The sequence below is a fragment of the Boleophthalmus pectinirostris genome, unplaced genomic scaffold, assembly GCF_026225935.1.
Source record: "Boleophthalmus pectinirostris isolate CB_2022bp ecotype Guang Dong unplaced genomic scaffold, ASM2622593v1 HiC_scaffold_9, whole genome shotgun sequence".
NCBI lineage: Eukaryota > Metazoa > Chordata > Actinopteri > Gobiiformes > Gobiidae > Boleophthalmus > Boleophthalmus pectinirostris.
The window spans coordinates 37219069-37239554 of NW_026571541.1; the positions used below are offsets into that span (position 1 = coordinate 37219069).

The following is a 20486-nucleotide window of genomic DNA, read 5'->3' on the forward strand; positions in this document are numbered from 1 at the left end:
GCTCTTCTCTGCTCCTCTGACCTTCTCCTCTGTTCTTCTGACCTTCTCCTCTGCTCCTCTGACCTTCTGATCCTCTCCTCTTTTCCTCTGCTCCTCTGACCTTCTCCTCTTTCTTATTTCTCCAGGACTAACCCCATCGGGATGCGCGGGCACATGGCGAAGTGTTACGGGGACCTGGTCATGGAGCTGTGGAGCGGGACGCAGAAGAACGTGGCTCCTCTCAAACTCAGGGTCAGAAACATTACCTACTTCTGGACGTCATCCGTGCATGTTTGAGTAATCTAGTGCTTTATATATGGAAGAAGCCAATAAAGTTTGATTGATTATTTCCCTCTTTCTGTACATGTATATTTATAGTTTCTGTGTGTTCCTGTGTTTTTCAGTGGACGATAGCGAAGTACGCCCCGCGCTTTAACGGCTTCCAGCAGCAGGACTCTCAGGAGCTGTTGGCGTTTCTGTTGGACGGACTTCACGAGGACCTGAACCGAGTCCACGAGAAACCGTACGTGGAACTGAAGGACAGCGACGGGAGACCGGACTGGGAGGTGGCGTCTGAGGTGAGGCCTGGATACTCCTCCTAAAGCTGCACTGTCTAACTTATCGGCTGGGGGTCCGTCAGCTGCTTGTTTCTATGGATACGTCACTGCTCTGCCTGGAATGTTCCACAGTGTGACATTAAACAGTTCTGCTTTACATTTATTAAATCACAGTTGGTTTTATAGCTCAAAAATACCTAGAAAAACAGACATTCTGACTGTGAGCGGGTCACCTCTCCACAGATCTGACCTGTACCTTGGTCTGGTTTGGTCTCCGTGAAGATAAAAAGGTTTAGTGCCGCACTGTGGAACATTCCAGACAAAGCAATAACATCTCCATGGAGAAAAGTGATTGATTGACCCTCCATCAGAAAAGTTACAAAGTAACTTTTACACTCAGACACTTTTTTAGACACATTTGAGTCTCATTTCTCATTTCCCCGTCTTCCTCTCGTTCCTCTTCCTCTTCTCGTCTCTCAGGCCTGGGAGAACCACCTCCGCAGGAACCGTTCGATCGTGGTGGACCTGTTCCACGGGCAGCTCAAGTCCCAGGTGAAGTGTAAAACGTGCGGACACATCAGCGCCAGGTTCGACCCCTTCAACTTCCTGTCTCTGCCCCTCCCCATGGACAGCTCCATGCACCTGGAGATCACAGGTAAAAACCACAGCATTTCAACTTTATTTCAGGATGAGGAGACTGCACACGTTGTGCTCATGATTGACCTCCACTGTCGCGGCAACGGGCAATGCCAGTCTGTACTACTGGATACCATGAGTGTCACTATTGAGTGGCACTGAGTGTTTGATAAGGGGAGAGCGCTTTGCACTCGGTTTTCCTGGGCTAATCGTACATGGTCTTCAACAAACAAAAACAACAAATTTAAAAAAATAAGAGAAAAAAAGAAAATTAAATAATATAATGAAATGAAATAAAAGTGCCTTTAAGCGTTTTTGTTGTTGTTGTTTTCAGTGATAAAGTTGGACGGTTCGACTCCGGTTCGGTTCGGTTTGAGGTTGAACATGGACGAGAAATACACGGGTCTGAAGAAACAGCTGAGTGAACTGTGCAACCTGAAGCCTGAGCAGATCCTCCTGGCAGAAGTGCACTCGTCCAACATCAAGGTACAGCAACATCAAGCATCGACTGCATCAAAAATGAGAGGCTAGTTGTTCCCAAACCATCTGTTTTGTTTTGTTGCTATGAGCCGGCCAGAGTCAGGCTGAGTGTTCCGTGTTGAACCAGCAGGGGGCGCTGTAACCCTGTGTGTTCTTCTGGTGTTTGTAGAACTTCCCTCTGGACAATCAGAAGGTGCGCATGTCTGTGAACGGGTTCCTGTGCGCATTTGAGGTCCCTGTGCCCGGGTCGCCCACGTCTCTGAGCTCCCCCACGCTCACCGGTGAGTCTCAAGTCCACACGCCACTTTTCACAGATTTAAAGGTCCCGTCTCATGCAAAATAACTCTTTTTACATTGTATCTTCTGCACATAAACAAGCACAATTTGGGTTTTGGGCGGAGTACGTCAAACGCGTCATCGTTGTAGCAGCTTTAGTTCATTGTCACGTGGGAGGGTGGCAGAAATACGCTGTAATTTGTTAAAAAAAAACCGCCAACTTAATCTAAAAACCACTTGGGCGACATATACAAGGCCCACACATCACTCTTAGAAGGTAGAAAGCTCAAGCTGAAAAAAGCATTGAGGATCTGAGGAAGGAGCTTCGCCTGGAGGATCTGAACGGCGCTCACCTGCAGAGGGAGTTGACCGAGGCCAGGGAGACGCTGGAGGAGCAGAGGAGCAGGCGCCAGGTGGAGCTCCAGAACCTCAGAGACCTTCAGAATCATTTAAAGACTGAGCAGAGGTCTGAGGAGCAGGGACTTCAGATGGTTTCAAAGACCCAGAGCTCCAATACAGAACTCCTCACAGATAAAGTCCTCACAAAGACTGAGGGAGGGGCACAGACCGAGCCGCTTCAGACTGAGCGGAGACGGGTGTTTTTCAGACGCACCAGGATCGTCCTCAACCCCAAAGTCTAAAGGCGAACCAGGACCTGCAATGTGCATTTGGGCGGTTTGCAGCCGAGTGTGAAGCGGCTGGGATGAAGATCAGCTCTTCTAAGTCTGAGGCCATGGTTCTCGACCGGAAAAAGGCGGGTGGAGAGTCTCTGCCTCAAGTGGAGGAGTTCAAGTATCTCGGGGTCTTGTTCAGGAGTGAGGGGAGGACGGAACGTGAGATTGACAGGTGGACAGGTGCAGCGTCTGCAGTGATGCGGTCGCTGTATCGGACCGTTGTGGTGAAGAGGAGCTGAGCCGAAAGGCGAAGTCTTTACCGTTCCTACTCTCCTACTCTCACCTCTGGTCATGAGCTCTGGGTAATGACCGAAAGGACGAGATCGCGGATACAAGCGCTCGAAATGAGTTTCCTCCGCAGGGTGGCTGGGCGCTCCCTTAGAGACAGGGTGAGGAGCTCAGTCACACGGGAGGAGCTCGGAGTAGAGCCGCTGCTCCTCCACGTTGAGAGGAGCCAGTTGAGGCTCGGGCATCTGTTCCGGATGCCTCCTGGGCGCCTCCCTGGGGAGGTGTTCTGGGCATGTCCCACCGGGAGGAGGCCCCGGGGAAGACCCAGGACACGCTGGAGGGACTATGTCTCTCGGCTGGCCTGGGAACACCTCAGGGTCCCCCCGGAGGAGCTGGAGGACGTGTCTGGGGTGAAGGAAGTCTGGGAGTCTCTGCTTAGGCTGCTCCCCCGCGACCCGGCCCCGGATAAGCGGACGAAAATGGATGGATGGATAATTTTATAAATAAAAAATGTATCATATTTGATACATTAGGCCAGAAGTGTCAAACTCAAATTCACAGAGGCCAAAATTAAAAACTGGGACTAAGTCGTGGCCCAAACTAAATACCGTATTTTCCGGGCTATTAGACGCGCTCTTAAACCTCCAACCCCATCAAAAAACGCCTATACACAAATCCACTCAGGTGTCCCAGTACGACTTCAGTAAACTACAAACTACAAAGCCACAAACACACACGGAGCAGACAGCGACCGCACAGAGAAACACACCCACAGACACACTCATCACTCCACGCCGACGAGGAACGGAACGGAGGAACGAACCGAAAAAGCGAGCGCAATGTGCCGCTTCTAGACACGACTGAACAACTGAGTCACTGCGAACACGCCGACAATCCGTTGGTCCCAGACACACCCTCCCTACACGCCACAACTGAACAAAGCCCAGAGTCACCGTGAACGAACAAACAAACAAAACCACTCACCCATCACACTGTTGGGTTTCATTTAAAGTCCCACGCGGTTTATTTGTGAAAATTGTTCGAAAATAGACCATTTAATGACAGTGCGTCTTATAATCCAGATATACCCTATAGTGCGGAAAATACGGTATTTATTGAAAAAGTGCAACAACATCTGCATGTTTTCTTTTCTTTCAAGATTTGTAATGTTAAACCTTTTCTTATTAAAATAAATGTTTAATAATAGTTTTGCTTTAAACATTGAATCCAGAACAAACATAATATAAAATAATAACATCTTAAATAAATCATGTCTGTATAGTGGATCTGTAGCCAGCGGGCAGCTCTAATACAGATTTGACATGATCTCACGGGACAAATATAATTATATCGCGAGCCAAATTTGGCCCCGGGGCTGAGTTTGACGTGTCTGTTCTAGATGTTTCTCCTAAACCGTTTTACTCTGTCAAAGTTGTATTTAGCGTGAAGGAACAACGGTCGTTTGGTGTGTGTTTTCTCCAGTCGATGTAAATACGTTCGTGTCACCCAGACGTTGAGTGGAATTAAATAAAGACGATTTAACATGTTTTCTGTGTGAACCTCAATTCAGAATTACTATTTCCATGTAAACCCGAAGGAGAATATTTTAATTCAGAACTCTTTATTTCAGAACAATTAATTTGGAATAAAAAAACAAACATCATGTAAATGTGGCCACTGTCAAAAAAGATAGAATATGAAAACTTAAGAAGAAATACAAAATTGATTTAAACAGCACATTTTCATTTTCCTGTGATCAGTCCGAGCGTCATGGTCATGTGTAGGAGTTTGATTTTCAATAAAAAGGTGAAACTGTGACTAATTTTATGTGTAAGAGATTTGTTTAACAGCACAAATCCTCTCACCTGTTGTAGTTCCAGCTAAGATTACATTTATACTGAAACGAATCACCGTATCGGAAACAATTTTCATTCAAACATGTCGTTTCTGTGTTTGCAAACCTTCCCTATCCAAACAGCGTTAAGCACATTTGTTTATGTTTTACAGAAACGAAACTTAAAACCACATGACTCATTTGCATAAACTAAGCGTTGATAAAAACAGCTCTTTCCTCGTGTCGCTGATGTGGTTCAGTTTGTGTCGGACTAAAGGACACGACTCAGTGGAATATGAGTGTTCTTTCTGTGACTGAGGGGTGTTCTGGTAACCGTGTCTGAAGTTGTAGCAGCCGATTTTTAGCCGAGGAAGAGTGTCAAAACAGTCTTTCGTGGACCAACTAGTTCCGCTGTTTCCCGTTTGTCTCTGGTTTGTTTAAACTGTTTTCCGCAATATCGTCACATGACCGATGTCGCGAACCCAGAGAATCAGGAAGGAGAGTGTCACAGTGACGTGGTTCAATAAGGACGTGACTAGAGCTCCTACATCAGAGTATCAGTGTTTTCAGGAGTCCACACGGTGCCGGTTCAGATCTGTACTCTGATGAATTCGTGGGAGCTGGAGACACCAGATCGTTCCGTCTCTGGAGCCGTTTTCCATCAGATTAGTGCGAACGAACACTGCATCCACAACGAAAACCACTCGAATACGAACTAGTGTGGATGGACTTAAACTGTTCTCCATGGTCAAATTGTGTTAAAACAAAACTCAGATTAAATTCTAACTTGAGTAACAGAGCTTCAGACGGAGCAGTGCCTCCAGTTGGCTGTGGATGACATCAGCTGCAAATTGTCAAAAATCGACCTAAATTAATCGACCTATGATAATTTCTCAGTGTTTTCTTGTATTTTTTTTGTGTTTCTCTCACAGACATCACTCCCATCGCGAACGGCTCGGCGCTGAACGGGCTCCTGATCCCAAACGGAGGCCCCGGGTCCGTGTCTCTGTCCAGCCCGGAGACGCCGCTGGTGAACGGAGACGCCAACGGACACCTCACCCCCGTCCAGGAGAGCCCCTTCACCGGATACATCATCGCCATGCACAGGAAGATGGTACGAGGACTGGACCAGGACTGGACCAGGACTGGACCAGGACTGGACCAGGACTGGACCAGGACTGGACCAGGACTGGACCAGGACTGGACCAGGTCTGAAGCTGGACTGGCCTAGGACTAAACCAGGGCTGAAGCAGCACTAAATCAGGACTAAAGCTGGACTGGAACAGGACTGAACCAGAACTCGACCAGGACTGGACGAGGAACAAACCAGGACTGGACCGGGTCTAAACCAGGACTGGACCTGGTCTAAACCAGGACTGGACCGGGTCTAAACCAGGACTGGACCGGGACTAAAGCAGGACTAAACCAGGGCTAGACCAGGATTAGACCAGGACTAAACCAGGGCTGAAATAGGACTGAAGCAAGATTGGAGCAGGACTTGAACCATTGCTCGAACCAGGACTCGAACCAGGACTTCAACCAGGACTGGACCATATCTGAACTAGGGACTGTACGAGGACTAAATCCGGGCTGAAGTAAGACTGAACCAGCACTGAACCCTGACGGAACCTGGACTTGAACCTGGACTTGAACCTGGACTTGAACCTGGACTTGAACCTGGACTTGAACCTGGACTTGAACCACTGTTTGAACCACTATTTGAACCACTATTTGAACCAGGACTTGAACCAGGTCTGGACCAGGTCTGAACCAGGTCTGAACCACTACTTGAACCACTATTTGAACTAGGACTTGAACAAGGACTTGAACCAGGACTTGAACCAGGACTTTCATTCATTTGATATTTTCAGAAACCAGACAATATTCATATTCTGAACTGTAAACACAAACCCTTGATCCTGTTTCTGTTTGTGTTTGTGTTGCAGATGCGTTCGGACTTGTACTTCCTGTCGTCTCAGAAGAACCGTCCCTCTCTGTTTGGGATGCCCCTGATCGTCCCCTGCACCGTTCACACGAGTAAAAAAGACCTTCACGACGCCGTGTGGGTCCAAGTCTCACGGCTCGCCTCCCCTCTGCCCCCGCAAGAGGCTTCCAACCACGCACAAGACTGGTACGACCGATAAAACTAAAACTAAAACTAAAACTCACTCAACACAACCAAAACTCCAACCACGCACAAGACTGGTACGACCGATAAAACTTAAACTTTCACTCAATTCAGAGAAAACTTCAACAGCACAAGACTGGAATAATCCGTGTGTCATTCGTTCATTTGTTTTTCAATATAAAACCAAAAATAAGAAAATGAAAAAAACAACAGTTTTCTTCATTATTTGTCTCCAAAACCAAAATGAAAAAAACAGATAATGATGCATTTTTTCAGTTTTTGATTTTGTGTTAAAATGAAAAATGGAAAAAACAGATAACGGCCGTTTCCCGTTTACGTGACTTCAGTGACTGCGATGTCGGACTGAACCAGGACTGATCCAGATCCGGGACTGAGACCGGGACCAGACCGAGACTGAGATCAGAACTGAGACCAGGGACCAGACCGAGACTGAGATCAGGACTCAGGTCGGAACCAGACTGGGACCAGAGAGAGACTAAGACCGGGACCATTATCCATTTTTTCATTTTGGTTTTGGTGAAAAATAATGAAGAAAACAGTTGTTTTTTCCTTTTCTTATTTTTGGTTTTATATTGAAAAACGAATGAACGAACGATACTCGGATTTGGAATGACTCCTAATAATACAGCCTTTTTTTTTTTTACATGATTAGTGCACACGTAACATATATACCGTATATTCTGCAGTATTAAACGCGCTCTTAAGTCTCCAACCCTGTCAAAAAACGACCGCGCGTCACAATCCAGAGCGCCCTATACACGAATCCACTCAGGTGTCCCAGTACGACTTCAGTAAACTACAAAGCCACAAACACACACGGAGCAGACAGCGACCGCACAGAGAAACACACCCACAGACACACTCATCACTCCACGCCGACGAGGAACGGAACGGAGGAACGAACCGAAAAAAGCGAGCGCAATGTGCCGCTTCTAGACACGACTGAACAACTGAGTCACTGCGAACACGCCGACAATCCGCTGGTCCCAGACACACCCTCCCTACACGCCACAACTGAACAAAGCCCAGAGTCACCGTGAACGAACAAACAAACAAAACCACTCACCCATCACACTGTTGGGTTTCATTTAAAGTCCCACGCGGTTTATTTGTGAAAAAGTTTGAAAATAGACCATTTAATGACAGTGCGCCTTATAATCCAGAGTGACTAATAGTGCAGAAAATACAGTATAATACTTGACATTTATTTATTATCATGTATTGCTGAGATATTGTTCATGTTTTTAGCATTAGGAGAAACCAGAACCTACAGAGGCACAGTGTGAAAATGCAAATTCCACACTGTATAGCCCTTATTTTACTTTATTTGACATATACAGTCAGGAGCGGTGCCAGAAATGTTTTGGTTGGAGGAGCTTTGAAGGTGCATTGGGTGTTTTACGTGGTGCTGTCGCCCCCTGGTGTTGCCGCTGGTGTAAATAGTGGAGGCCGTATCGCTGAGTCAGACTGACCTCAGCTCTCTCACATCTACAGACATCAGATCCTGTAATGAAAGAACGATCCACGTGTCCTGAAGAGACCTCGGTGTGAAACTGGGTCAGGACTCAGAGGCTTAACACGGACACAGACACAAAGAGAGAGAGAGAGACAGAGACAGACATAGAGAGACAAAGAGACATACAGAGACACAGAAACAGAGACAGAGACATGGACAGACAGAAACACAGACTGACAGATAGAGAGAGACACAGACATAGACAGATACAAAGAGAGACAGACAGAGAGCCACACACAGAAAGACACACAGACAGAGAGAGAGAGAGAGACACACACACAGAGAAAAACACAGAGAGAGACAGAAACAGACAGAGAGAGAGACACACACACAAAGACACACAGACAGAGACACACAGAGAGAGAGACAGACAGACAGAAAGACAGACAGAGAGAGAGAGAGAGACACAGACAGAGAGACACAGACAGACAGTGAGAGACACAGACAGAGACACACAGACAGAGAGACACAGAGACAACAGACAGAGAGACAGACAGACAGAGAAGACACAGACAGACACAGACAGAGAGAGAGAGACAGACAGACACAGACAGAGAGAGAGAGAGAGACAGACAGACAGAGAGAGAGACACACAGACAGAGACACACAGACAGACAGAGAGAGACACACAGACAGAGAGAGAGACACACAGAGAGAGACACAGACAGACAGAGAGAGACACACAGACAGAGAGAGACACACAGACAGAGAGACAGAGACAGACAGAGAGACACAGACAGAGAGAGACACAGACAGAGAGAGACACAGACAGACAGACAGAGAGACAGAGACAGAGAGACAGAGAGACACACAGAGAGAGAGACAGACAGACAGACAGACAGAGAGACAGACAGAGACACACAGAGACAGACACACAGACAGAGAGAGAGAGAGAGAGAGAGACACAGACAGAGACACACAGACAGAGACACACAGACAGAGACACACAGACAGAGACACACAGACAGAGAGAGAGAGACAGAGACACAGACAGACAGAGACACACAGACAGAGACACACAGACAGAGAGAGAGACAGACAGCAGATCCGTGTGCTTCTAATGTCTGGATGTCAACAGATTCTCGTGTTAAAGCTGTTACTGTTACTTTTTGTCTTGGATACGTCATTCGCTCTGCCTGGAATGTTCCACAGTGTGACATTAAACAGCTCTACTTTACATTTATTCAATTAGAGGTGGTTTTATAGCTCAAAAAAACCCCAAAAAACCAGACATTCTGACTGTGAGCGGGGTCGCCTCTCCACAGATCTGACCTGTAACTTGGTCTGGTTTAGTATATAAAGGCTTAACACAGACCCTCCACGAGAAAAGTTACACAAAGGACATTTTAAATTATTTATTTACGAATTATTGACCCCGTGACCACAAAAATTAAAAGTGTGTATTTATTTGTGCGTTTTCTGTGTGTTTTCAGTGATGACAGTATGGGCTACCAGTATCCCTTCACTCTGAGGGTCGTGGGCAAAGACGGGAACTCGTGCGCCTGGTGTCCGTGGTACAGGTGAGAACTCAAGGCCAGCAACAGAAAACTGAAGATGCAAATGTCCTCTTTAATCTAATGAGGAATTTATGGAATGGAAAAAACACTACATTTAAAATCCCGCATGACTTTTCCGTGTGTTTTTCTCCAGGTTTTGCAGAGGCTGTACCATCGAGTGCACGGAGGAGCGGGCGTCTGTGGGGAACGCCTACATCGCCGTGGACTGGGACCCCACCGCCCTGCACCTGCGCTACCAGACCTCCCAGGAGAGGGTCAGATACTTCACATACTTCTATTATCCTCAAGAGTTTTTATCTACAGTACCTCCCTCTTCTTTTGGTGCAGTTACGGGAAAACTAAATTTAAGAAGCTGCAGGTCGTGTATAATGAGGCACTTCGTATCTCGCTGAAAGTTCCAGTTTGCCGTTTGTGCAGAATATTGTCTGCGATCAGAAACTTTGTACACAAGTTTATGAAGAGCCTCAAGGACTCACAAAATGAAATTATAAATGTTTTGATAAAGCCTGAGCAGAGCAATGTCAGGTTCATTTCCAAACTCTGGAGGCACTGGAGGAAATGCTTATACGCTCTATAGACCGTTATTACTGTTTTGTTTGTTTTAAAAGAGCCACTAAACACCAAAATCATTAATAATTGACTTTATGTATTTATATATTGTGTTGTGATTGGTGTTTTTGTGTTGGTAGAGTTTTAAAAATGACAAAAATTTTGTCATTTTCATCATATGCTATTGACGTATTAAGCAACTTTTATGCTTTAAAGAGCCACTAAACACCAAAATCACTTTTTCTCTGTGTAAGACTCTGTGTCTAAAATAGAAGTGTATTTCTATCCCTGGTCTTATTTTGGCATTTTAGTGCAGATTTGTTGAAAATCTGACTTTTGGGTCAAAGGTCGTGTCTGTATCGGCGTCTTTATGATCAACTACAGTCAAGACATTTGAGTTTCCGGGTTGAACTAATGGCTGCCAATGAGTCAGATGCAGGTTATTACGTGATGAGTGCAGACACTGGCGTCTATGGGCAGTACGTGAGGAGCCCTTCTCAGCCCCGCCCTGACCTGGCAGCGCCAGGCACCGCCATGTCCCGTCATTGTACTGGATGACCAGTTACTTTGAGTGATCAACGATATTGAGTTTCAGCATCTTATAGATGTTCTAGAGCTGCCTGGCCATCGCTACATCACAGATGTAATGTTACCTAAAGTGTCTGATGCTGTGAAAACTCACGTTAGGTCAGTGCTTCATGACATCGAGTCAATAAGCTTCACGACTAATGTCCCTCTTAAGTTTGACAGTGGATAGATAAGGCGTTTGTGTGTCATCAAGTCGTACTCCACATGAAGCCACCTACTGCCTCCACTCAATTTCATTTCTCTCTAGCGACTAGATCAGGAATCAGAATACACTAGGCAGGTTGTAAGAACCCCTGAAGTGTGAGTTTGGGCACCAGCCAATCAGTGAAGAGACAGACATTCTGTTTTGGCAACGATTCCCGACATTGAGGATTTAAAGCCGGAACAAAGAGAATGTTTGGTGAATTTTATCAAGTGGAAAGACATTATTGCTCTTCTTCGCCCCGTTAGCGGTGCATTACATATGTCACGACCAAACGGCAGCGATTGGTTAAATAAAAAAAGTATCCGCGTACCGTCAAGCAAACAAATTCTAATGCTGCGAGGTCCGACAGTTTCCACTAAGTGAAACCGACTGATGAATCAGGTTAGTTGTCCTCCACGACAACACAAGAAATGTGATTCCGGGCATGAGTGATGCTGGACTCCTGAACCTGTGTTGCTCTGCTCATTCTCTCCATCCAAAGTATCGGTGTCAGTACTCAGTATCGGCAAGTACAGAAATGATTATACTCGTACTCGTATTGGTTTTCAAAAAAGTGTTATTGATGTATCCCTGGTAAACTGTGACCAGCTGCGTTGGTTATTGGTGTGACTGTGTTTGTGTGGTGCAGATCGTGGAGGAGCACAGCAGTGTGGAACAGTCTCGCAGGGCCCAGGCTGAGCCCATCTCTCTGGACAGCTGCCTCAGAGCCTTCACCTCAGAGGAGGAGCTGGGAGAGGACGAACTCTACTACTGCTCCAAGTGTAAAACTCACAGACTCGCCACCAAGAAACTGGACCTGTGGAGACTACCCCCTATACTGGTGAGTACTACTACTACTACTACTGCTATTATTACCTCTGCGTTCCTTGGTTTTGTTGTTTTGCTCATTCTTGTTGTGTTTTTTCCCTCTCCACAGATCGTCCACTTGAAGCGTTTCCAGTTTGTGAACGGTCGGTGGATAAAGTCTCAGAAGATCGTGAAGTTTCCCCGAGAGAAGTTTGACCCCAGTGCGTTTCTGGCTCCGAGGGAACGTGGGCAGCACTGTCCCTACTCCCGCAGCGAGAGCGACGACCTGCTCAGAGTAGGAGAAGACAACCTGTCGTCCATCTCCGCCCCGGCCGGCTTCAACAACCTGCACAAAGGTACGAGTCTGAGCCTGTGCTACCAATCTGATGGTGCGTTCGTTTGTTCATCCGACTTGGAGGTCTGAGAACGTTGCCTAGCGACTGACACGCCCCTTTTCCTCTGAAGGTGCAAATCGGAACTTGAAACAACTCAGATTAGACCAAGCAAAGATTCCGAGATAAAATCCAAGAGACTGTGCCCAGTGTCACTTTTAAATATGAACTGTTTTCATTTTGTTTGAAGCTTTGGTGGTTTAAATGACCATTTCAATGACTCGTATCACTGCAGTACTTTACTACATCTGTGTTACTTGCCTGTAGCTGTGGTGGTCGGTGTTGTGGTGGTCGGTGTTGTGTTGAGGCTAATATTGAACACAGATTTGTTTTAAACAGGTGTTACTAAATGTCCTCAGAGTCTCTAACAGAAGATAAAACAACAACAACAACAGCTTTCCAAGTGGCATCTACGTTTTTCTCCAAGTCGGACACAAGAAACCGGAAAGGAGCGACTAGTGCATTAGTTATGTCCATCCAGATATACAGTGTATGCAAAAAAGATAATAAAACTCTTGAAGTGTGAACGTGACGTCATATCTGAGATTGGAGCGGGAGATGGACGGATAAACAAACGCACCAGGAGTCTGTGCTGCGGGTCTGTGCTGCGGGTCTGTGCTGCGGGTCTGTGCTGCGGGTCTGTGCTACGGGTCTGTGCTCCGGGTCTGTGCTGCGGGTCTGTGCTGCGGGTCTGTGCTGCGGGTCTGTGCTGCGGGTCTGTGCTGCGGGTCTGTGCTCCGGGTCTGTGCTCCGGGTCTGTGCTGCGGGTCTGTGCTGCGGGTCTGTGTCCGGGTCTGTGCTCCGGGTCTGTGCTGCGGGTCTGTGCTGCGGGTCTGTGCTCTGGGTCTGTGCTCCGGGTCTGTGCTCCGGGTCTGTGCTGCGGGTCTGTGCTGCGGGTCTGTGCTGCGGGTCTGTGCTGCGGGTCTGTGCTGCGGGTCTGTGCTGCGGGTCTGTGCTGCGGGTCTGTGCTGCGGGTCTGTGTTATGGGTCTGTGTGAGAAAAGGTGCATAGTGCTTCGTAAAGGCGCTGTACCTGATTTTTACAATCTTAAAAACAGAACTAGTTCATTTCAAACAGTTCATGAGTTTATGAACATTTTTACTACTCATTTTGACCTAAATCTGTTTCTGTGCTGGTTCAGAGCTTGTTCTGGGTTGGTCCTGGTGCTGGTTCTGTGTGTGTCGGCCTGGTTTTCCACCAAACAAGAGCTACTCTTTGTAACACATTATTTATTAGCTCGCACTAGCAGTTAGCATTTGTTGTTGTTGTTGTTTTTTCTCCTAACTGCTCAACTGCTCCCTAGTTTTTTGTGTTGGTTTTGTTTTATCTTCATAACTTTTATTTTTATTATGTGCTGTAAAGTATAACTGTTATGTTTAATATTCCACCAAAACCAGTTCTGGCCCTGCTGTTTCTGGGGCTGAGTCAGAGCCAGTTTTCAGCACCAGGAGGGAGGATTTGAAATGGGCACTGGCATCAGTTTGGTGGAAGAGACCTGAGGCGTATCAGTGACTAGAGCGGACAGAGTTGTGTACATTTGTGACCTTTAACCTCTGCGTTTCTCCTCAGCGTCTCCGTGCTCCAGTCGAAAGTCCGCTCCGTCTCTGAGCCGGAGCAGCAGCCCCTCGGGGAGCCCCAAGGCCGGAGCCCGTCGCCCCGGTCGACTGCGGCTGCCTCAGCTCGGCTCCAAACACCGACTCTGCTCCAACAGCAAAGAGAACATCCACGCGGAGACCTGCGCCGAGGGGACCCTGCAGCCTCAGACCTGCAGCCAGAGGTGAGCCAAACTCTGGACTCAAGATTTAGATTTAGACTTCATCCCTGCAGGTTTAAGTAATTTAGCGATCTCTCCTGGGCCCTGTTAGAACCTTCCTTATGGTTAGCTGTAAGATTTGTCCAAGGCTCTGCCCACAAGCCTATATCAGGGTTGTTCTGATACGATACCAGCATGGACAAAAGCTCCGATACCACACATTTTTCAGGTATCGGTATCGGCGAGTACTCAGACCAAATCACCGATCCAATACTACTCTTTATTTTCCTGAATGAGGACCTGTAGATGCGAGTGTGGCTGCTTTTAACAGCACAGAGCAGGTTAAATAGACTGTGGAGGCTTAAACACTTATAATAACAGGAAAGACATTTGTGTTTCCTCTTTGACACCTTCATTTAGTCTTTGGTTTCGACGCTCTTCTCTTCAACACTTGGTAAAATAACTGGGTGAGTGCAGCCTGATAACAGCAGCAGCAACAACAGCGTTAACTCGGACTTTGTTTACTCTCATAATTCGCCCTTTGCTCTGAGGATGAGCCTCTTTTTACAGGCCTCACTGTTGGTTTTATCTGGCCTGATTCATCAGTCGGTTTCACTTGGTAGAATCCGTGTGACCTCACAGCATTAGGATTCATTCAGTCTATGGTAGGCGGGTACTTTTTTATTTAACCAATCGCTGTTATTTGGTCGTGACGGATGTAAAGCACCGGATCCCGTAGGAAGAAGGACAATAACATCTTTCCCCTTGATAAAATTCACCAAACATTCTCTTTATTTCGGCTTTAAATGCTCAATTTCGGGAAACGTTGCCAACACGGAATGTCTGGCTCTTTGCTGATTGGCTGGTGCCCAAACTCGCAGTTCCGGGGTTTTTGCAAAACGTCTAGTGTATCCCGATTCCTGACCTAGTCGCTGGAGAGAAAAGAAATTGAGCGGAGGCACTAGGTGGTTCCAGTCTGGCAAGGTTTTTTCAGCACTCTGGTAGAAAGTGAAAATGCTTGAATCATTTTAAATCAGCTTAAATCAGCACTGCTTACGTCAAGATCATTAAACATTTCACCAATGTTTTCTTGAAAATCTTATTTCTTCTTACATTTCTTTAAAAATAGCCTTTTAGAAGATTAATTTTTTGCTCTTGTATGTTAAAAAAGTAAGTAGCCTAAGTGCACTTCTTCACACTGTTATTTGACTCGTATCGTTATCGGCGAGTACACCAAGGCCAAGTATCCGTATCGGACCAGATCCCAAAAAAATTGTATCGGAACAACACTAATAAAGGCAAGACAAGTTTATCTGTACAGCACAATTCATACACAAAGTAATTTACAGTGCTTTACAGAATAAGAAATACATTAAAGTTACAATAAAAACAAATCAAAACATAAATAATCATCATAAAATTTAAAGGAGAGAGACATTAAATTAGAGAGAAGAGTGTAGAATGAAAAATGAAAGTAGAGTCTGTCTCACATGTTCAAGAAAACTGTTCCAGGTTTTTGCTGCATGAATAATAAATTTACAAAAACATGCTACAAAAAATACATTTTATTTATTTATTTTTTATTTCGGTCACAGGTACATTCTGACATTAATTCACAGACAGTCATATTTAACATACACAGACCGAAAAGGTATCGGCTGAAGCTTGAGCTTATTCTGCCCCTTTATTCCTTTATCAGAGTGTCATTTTAACACCAGTTCATCTTCATAAATACAGCAAAAGGAAACAAACAAATCAGAAACAGAACAACAAAGTCCTACAGCACAAACTAAGTCTCATATTTCATGTATCTGTCCAGAGTTAAACATTTAAACTTCTTTATAAAGTGAAAGAGTTTTAGGTTTTCTGTACAGTTGTTCCAGAGCTCCAGCCCCTTTAAGAGATTTACAAAATTTCATAATGTTTGTTCTGATTTTCTTTTTGATAAACGTGGCCGTGCCTCTGAGCTCATATCGGCTCTTTCGGATTTTGAACATGTTCTGTAAAGATTTTGACAGGAGATTGTTGTTTTACTTTGAACATGATTTTCAGAGTGTAAAGTTCGACTAAATCATAAAATTTCAGAGACACCACAACTTCACAAATCTAATGTGATGTGCAGTAGTTTCTTTAGTTGTTTGCGCACTGATTGTGTTGTGATAACGCTCTGAAGGGGGAGTGACTTAGTGCGGAGAGCAAAGGGTGAGATGAAGCGCAAGTGGAAGTTATAAAACATGTTAATACGTTGTTATGGCATTAAAACTTTCCTTTCTTTTTTGAGCCATAAAACCACCTGTAACTGAATAAATATGTAAAGTAGAGCTCTTTAAAGTCACACTGCGGAACATTTCAGGCAGAGCAATGACGTATCCATAGAAACAAACACGTGACGGACCCCCAACCGAGTAGTGATCCAATAAATCACTCAAGTAAAAGTAAAAAAGTATTCGGGAATAACACTACTGAAGTAAAGGTTCGCTTCGCTTCTCTCCACGGAGATGTTGCCTGGAATGTTCCACAGTACGGCATTACTCTTAAGACCGCAGGTGACACCGCAGGGCCAAGTTATAGGTCAGATCTGTGGAGAGGCGACGCCGCTCACAGTCAGAAAGCCTGTTTTTCTAGCTGTTCTTGAGCTGTAAAACCTGCACCTGTAATTGAATAAATGTAAAGTGTTTAAAGTCACACCGTGGAACATTCCGGGCAGAGCGATGGCGTATTCATAGAAGCGCAAGTGGAAGTTATAAAACATGTTATTACGTTGTTTTCGGTGTACGTTGCATTTTCAAAACCATAAAAAGAACGTGATGATAAAATAAATATGTGACGTGTTCCCAGTTAATGCTCCATAAAAGTTAAAAAGTTACTCAAGTAAATGTACCTGTACTTTCTCTTGTGTCTGCAGCGAGGGGAGCCAGCAGCCACAGCCCGGGGCGGGGGAGGGGGTGGACGGAGACGGGCCGGAGCAGAGCGGACCGGAGCAGAGCGGGTCTGGACTGTGTGGGTCGTCGGAGCTCCTGGCGTCGGAGTCTTCTGCTGTGACCGACGCTTCTCACTGTGACGTGGTTTTAATGAACGGAAACGGACTGAACTCGGACTGCAGCACTGAGAGCAGCTTAGACCAGGACCTGACCCGGGACCTGGGGCTGGAGGCCATCTACAACCTCTATGCAATATCTGTGAGTACTTCAGGACCAGACCCACAAATACGACTCTTCTACTCAAACTTAAACTTCAGTAAATGTTAAATCGATAGTCACACATGTAACTATGGTTCTATGAGTCCTGGATGAGTGGAGAATCTGTGTATCATTCATTTTTCAAAATAAAACCAAAATTAAGAAAACGAAAAAACAACTATTTTATTTATTATTTGTCTCCAAAACCAAAATGAAAAAAAAAAAAAAGATAATGATTAGTTTTTTCAGTTTTCGATTTTATGTTTAAATGAATAATGGAAAAAACGGATAACGACCGTTTCCCGTTTACGTGACTTAAACTGTGACTGAACCAGGACTGAAGCAGGACTGAAGCAGGACTGAAGCAGGACTGAAGCAGGACTGAAGCAGGACTGAAGCAGGACTGAAGCAGGACTGAAGCAGGACTGAAGCAGGACTGAAGCAGGAGTGTCAGGACAGGCCCGGAGGTGCACCCGCGTAGACGGACGATCGGAACTGCGACCAGGACTGAGACCGGTTTAGTCCTGGTGTAGTCCTGGTGTAGTCCTGTTGTAGTCCTGGTCTAGCCCTGGTTCAGTCCTGGTTCAGTCCTGGTTTAGTCCTGGTCTAGTCCTGGTCTAGTCCTGGTTTAGTCCTGGTCTAGTCCTGGTTTAGTCCTGGTTTAGTCCTGGTTTAGTCCTGGTTCAGTCCTGGTTCAGTCCTGGTTCAGTCCTGATGTCGTCCTGATGTCGTCCTGATGTCGTCCTGGTTTAGTCCTGGTCTAGTCCTGGTTTAGTCCTGGTTTAGTCCTGGTCTAGTCCTGGTCTAGTCCTGGTTTAGTCTTGTTTTAGTCCTGGTCTAGTCCTGGTCTAGTCCTGGTTAGTCTGGTCTAGTCCTGGTCTAGTCCTGGTTTAGTCTTGTTTTAGTCCTGGTCTAGTCCTGGTCTAGTCCTGGTCTAGTCCTGGTCTAGTCCTGGTTAGTCCTGGTTTAGTCCTGGTCTAGTCCTGGTCTAGTCCTGGTTTAGTCTTGTTTTAGTCTTGTTTTAGTCTTGTTTTAGTCCTGGTTTAGTCCTGGTCTAGTCCTGGTCTAGTCCTGGTCTAGTCCTGGTCTAGTCCTGGTCTAGTCCTGGTCTAGTCCTGGTTTAGTCTTGTTTTAGTCTTGTTTTAGTCCTGGTTTAGTCCTGGTCTAGTCCTGGTCTAGTCCTGGTTTAGTCTTGTTTTAGTCCTGGTTTAGTCCTGGTTTAGTCCTGGTCTAGTCCTGATCTAGTCCTGGTCTAGTCCTGGTTCAGTCTGTAAGAGTCAAAATTGGATAAAACAAGAAATGTTTGTTTTCATTTTTCATTTAAACACAAAATTTAAACCTAAAAAAAATATTCATTATCTGTTTTTTCATTTTGGTTTTGGAGACAAATAATGAAGAAAACTGTTGTTTTGTCGTTTTCTTATTTTTGGTTTAATTTTAAAAAACAAATGAACGAATGACACACAGATTGTGGAGCTCCACTACAACACTTTTGATGTAAAATGTTTCCTTGAGTAAATCAGTTAATAATTTACTTCAACTTAGACAAACTTATGTGGACACAGCAGCTCACACATCACAATATAATATAATAACAAAGAGTCAAAATATAAATAATGCATTCAAAATACCATATTTTATGGAGTATAAGTCACATCAGCCACAAATCGCATAATGAAGAAGAAAAAAAAATATATAAGTTGTGCATTTTAGGGGAATTTTATAAAATCTGAGAACAAGAATAAACATTTCAACACTTCAAACTGTCGACTTTGACTCTGAAATCTGTGGGCAGTTTTTGGAGCATCGCCGTCCGTGCTCTGATGGAGGCGGTTGTGTTGCATGAAGCGGTAACACCAAGAAGGTCGTCGCTCAAAGTCGTTCATGTTCCATCACCTTCAGCTGCGTGGAGACGTAACTTGACAAGCCTCTCCCCGCAGCACGTTGTTCATGTTGTTGTGACCACAGTTAGAGGAACAAGTTCACCCATTTGTGAACTTGTTCCTCTAACTGTGGTCATCGAGCTTTTAGCCCACGATGAACTTTTTTTTGTTTTCTTCATTGCAGTTCGAGTCTCCTCCGCTTTTCTCCAGTCCCTCACAAGTTTCTCTCTCACTCCAAACTTTCTCCTGCTTGAGTTCTGTTTTTAGCTGCAGATTTTATGACTTGCAGCTTGTAATATTCAGTTGTACAGGAGTAATAAGAGTAACAGACACTGGCACACAAGCGTAGAGCGCCCTCTGGTGGCTGTCAGTGTGAAAATAACAAACATGTGAAATTATATATTTCAGTACTTAAGTCGCACTGGAGTATAAGTCGTAGGAAACACCTAAACTGTGAGAAAAGTGTGACTTGTAGTCCGAAAAATACGGTAGCAAAAATAAAAGTAGTAAAAATAAAAAGAGACAGGTGTCAAATAAGGAATAATTATATAAATATATATGTACAAGTAAAAAAATATAGAAATATAGTAACACAAATATATATCAGTAAAAAAAAAACTGGGCAGAGATGAAACAAGACAGAAGGTTATTTGTTACATGTTGTACAGTTGTAGGGAGTATTATCTGCTACATAAGGATAAGTTGTTGTACAGTTGTAGGGAGTATTATCTGTTATATAAGGGTGAGTTGTTCAGTTGTAGGTAGTATTATTTGTTACATGTTGTACAGTTGTAGGGAGTATTAACTGTTATATAAGACTGAGTTGTTGTACAGTTGTAGGGAGTATTATCTGTTACATAAGGCTGAGTTGTTGTACAGTTGTAGGGAGTATTATCTGTTACATAAGGCTGAGTTGTTGTACAGTTGCGCCCTCTGCTGGGTTGAAATAGAACTAACAAACATGTATTGTGTGACATAAAAATACTTGAAACACACTTTGACTTTTTTGTGTGTTTTTTGTTCAGTGTCATTCAGGAATCATGGGAGGAGGCCATTACGTGACGTACGCCAAAAACCCCAACGGGAAGTGGTACTGCTACAACGACAGCAGCTGCAAGGTAACGCCACCGTACAGTTTAATTAAATAAAAACAAATAAATAAAACCGTAAAATAGATCAGTAAGAATAAATAAACAAAATCAACAAAACAAAACACACAGAGGAGCACACGTAAAGCTTCAGTTTACACCGGAGACACAGATCTGCTCCTGTGACTCCAGCCTCTGTGGATTCTCACGTTTAAAC

The 20486-nt window shown here is 44.9% G+C and overlaps 1 protein-coding gene across 3 annotated transcripts in view; it reads left to right on the top strand.

Moving 5' to 3' along the window:
• Positions 1-20486, top strand: part of usp32 (ubiquitin specific peptidase 32) — a 112972-nt gene that overhangs the window by 82522 nt on the left and 9964 nt on the right. For all 3 annotated transcript variants that reach the window (XR_008631500.1, XM_055148097.1, XM_055148098.1), the window contains exons 21-34: positions 126-231; positions 384-557; positions 1017-1191; positions 1507-1658; positions 1822-1933; positions 5597-5778; positions 6611-6795; positions 9763-9849; positions 9980-10100; positions 11817-12008; positions 12105-12330; positions 13936-14143; positions 17025-17298; positions 20207-20299. Coding sequence is in view for 2 of the 3 variants with exons in the window: in XM_055148097.1 (XP_055004072.1) it covers positions 126-231; positions 384-557; positions 1017-1191; positions 1507-1658; positions 1822-1933; positions 5597-5778; positions 6611-6795; positions 9763-9849; positions 9980-10100; positions 11817-12008; positions 12105-12330; positions 13936-14143; positions 17025-17298; positions 20207-20299 (2287 nt within the window). In the remaining variant the exon portion in view is untranslated. The remainder of the gene's footprint in view (positions 1-125; positions 232-383; positions 558-1016; positions 1192-1506; positions 1659-1821; positions 1934-5596; positions 5779-6610; positions 6796-9762; positions 9850-9979; positions 10101-11816; positions 12009-12104; positions 12331-13935; positions 14144-17024; positions 17299-20206; positions 20300-20486) is intronic.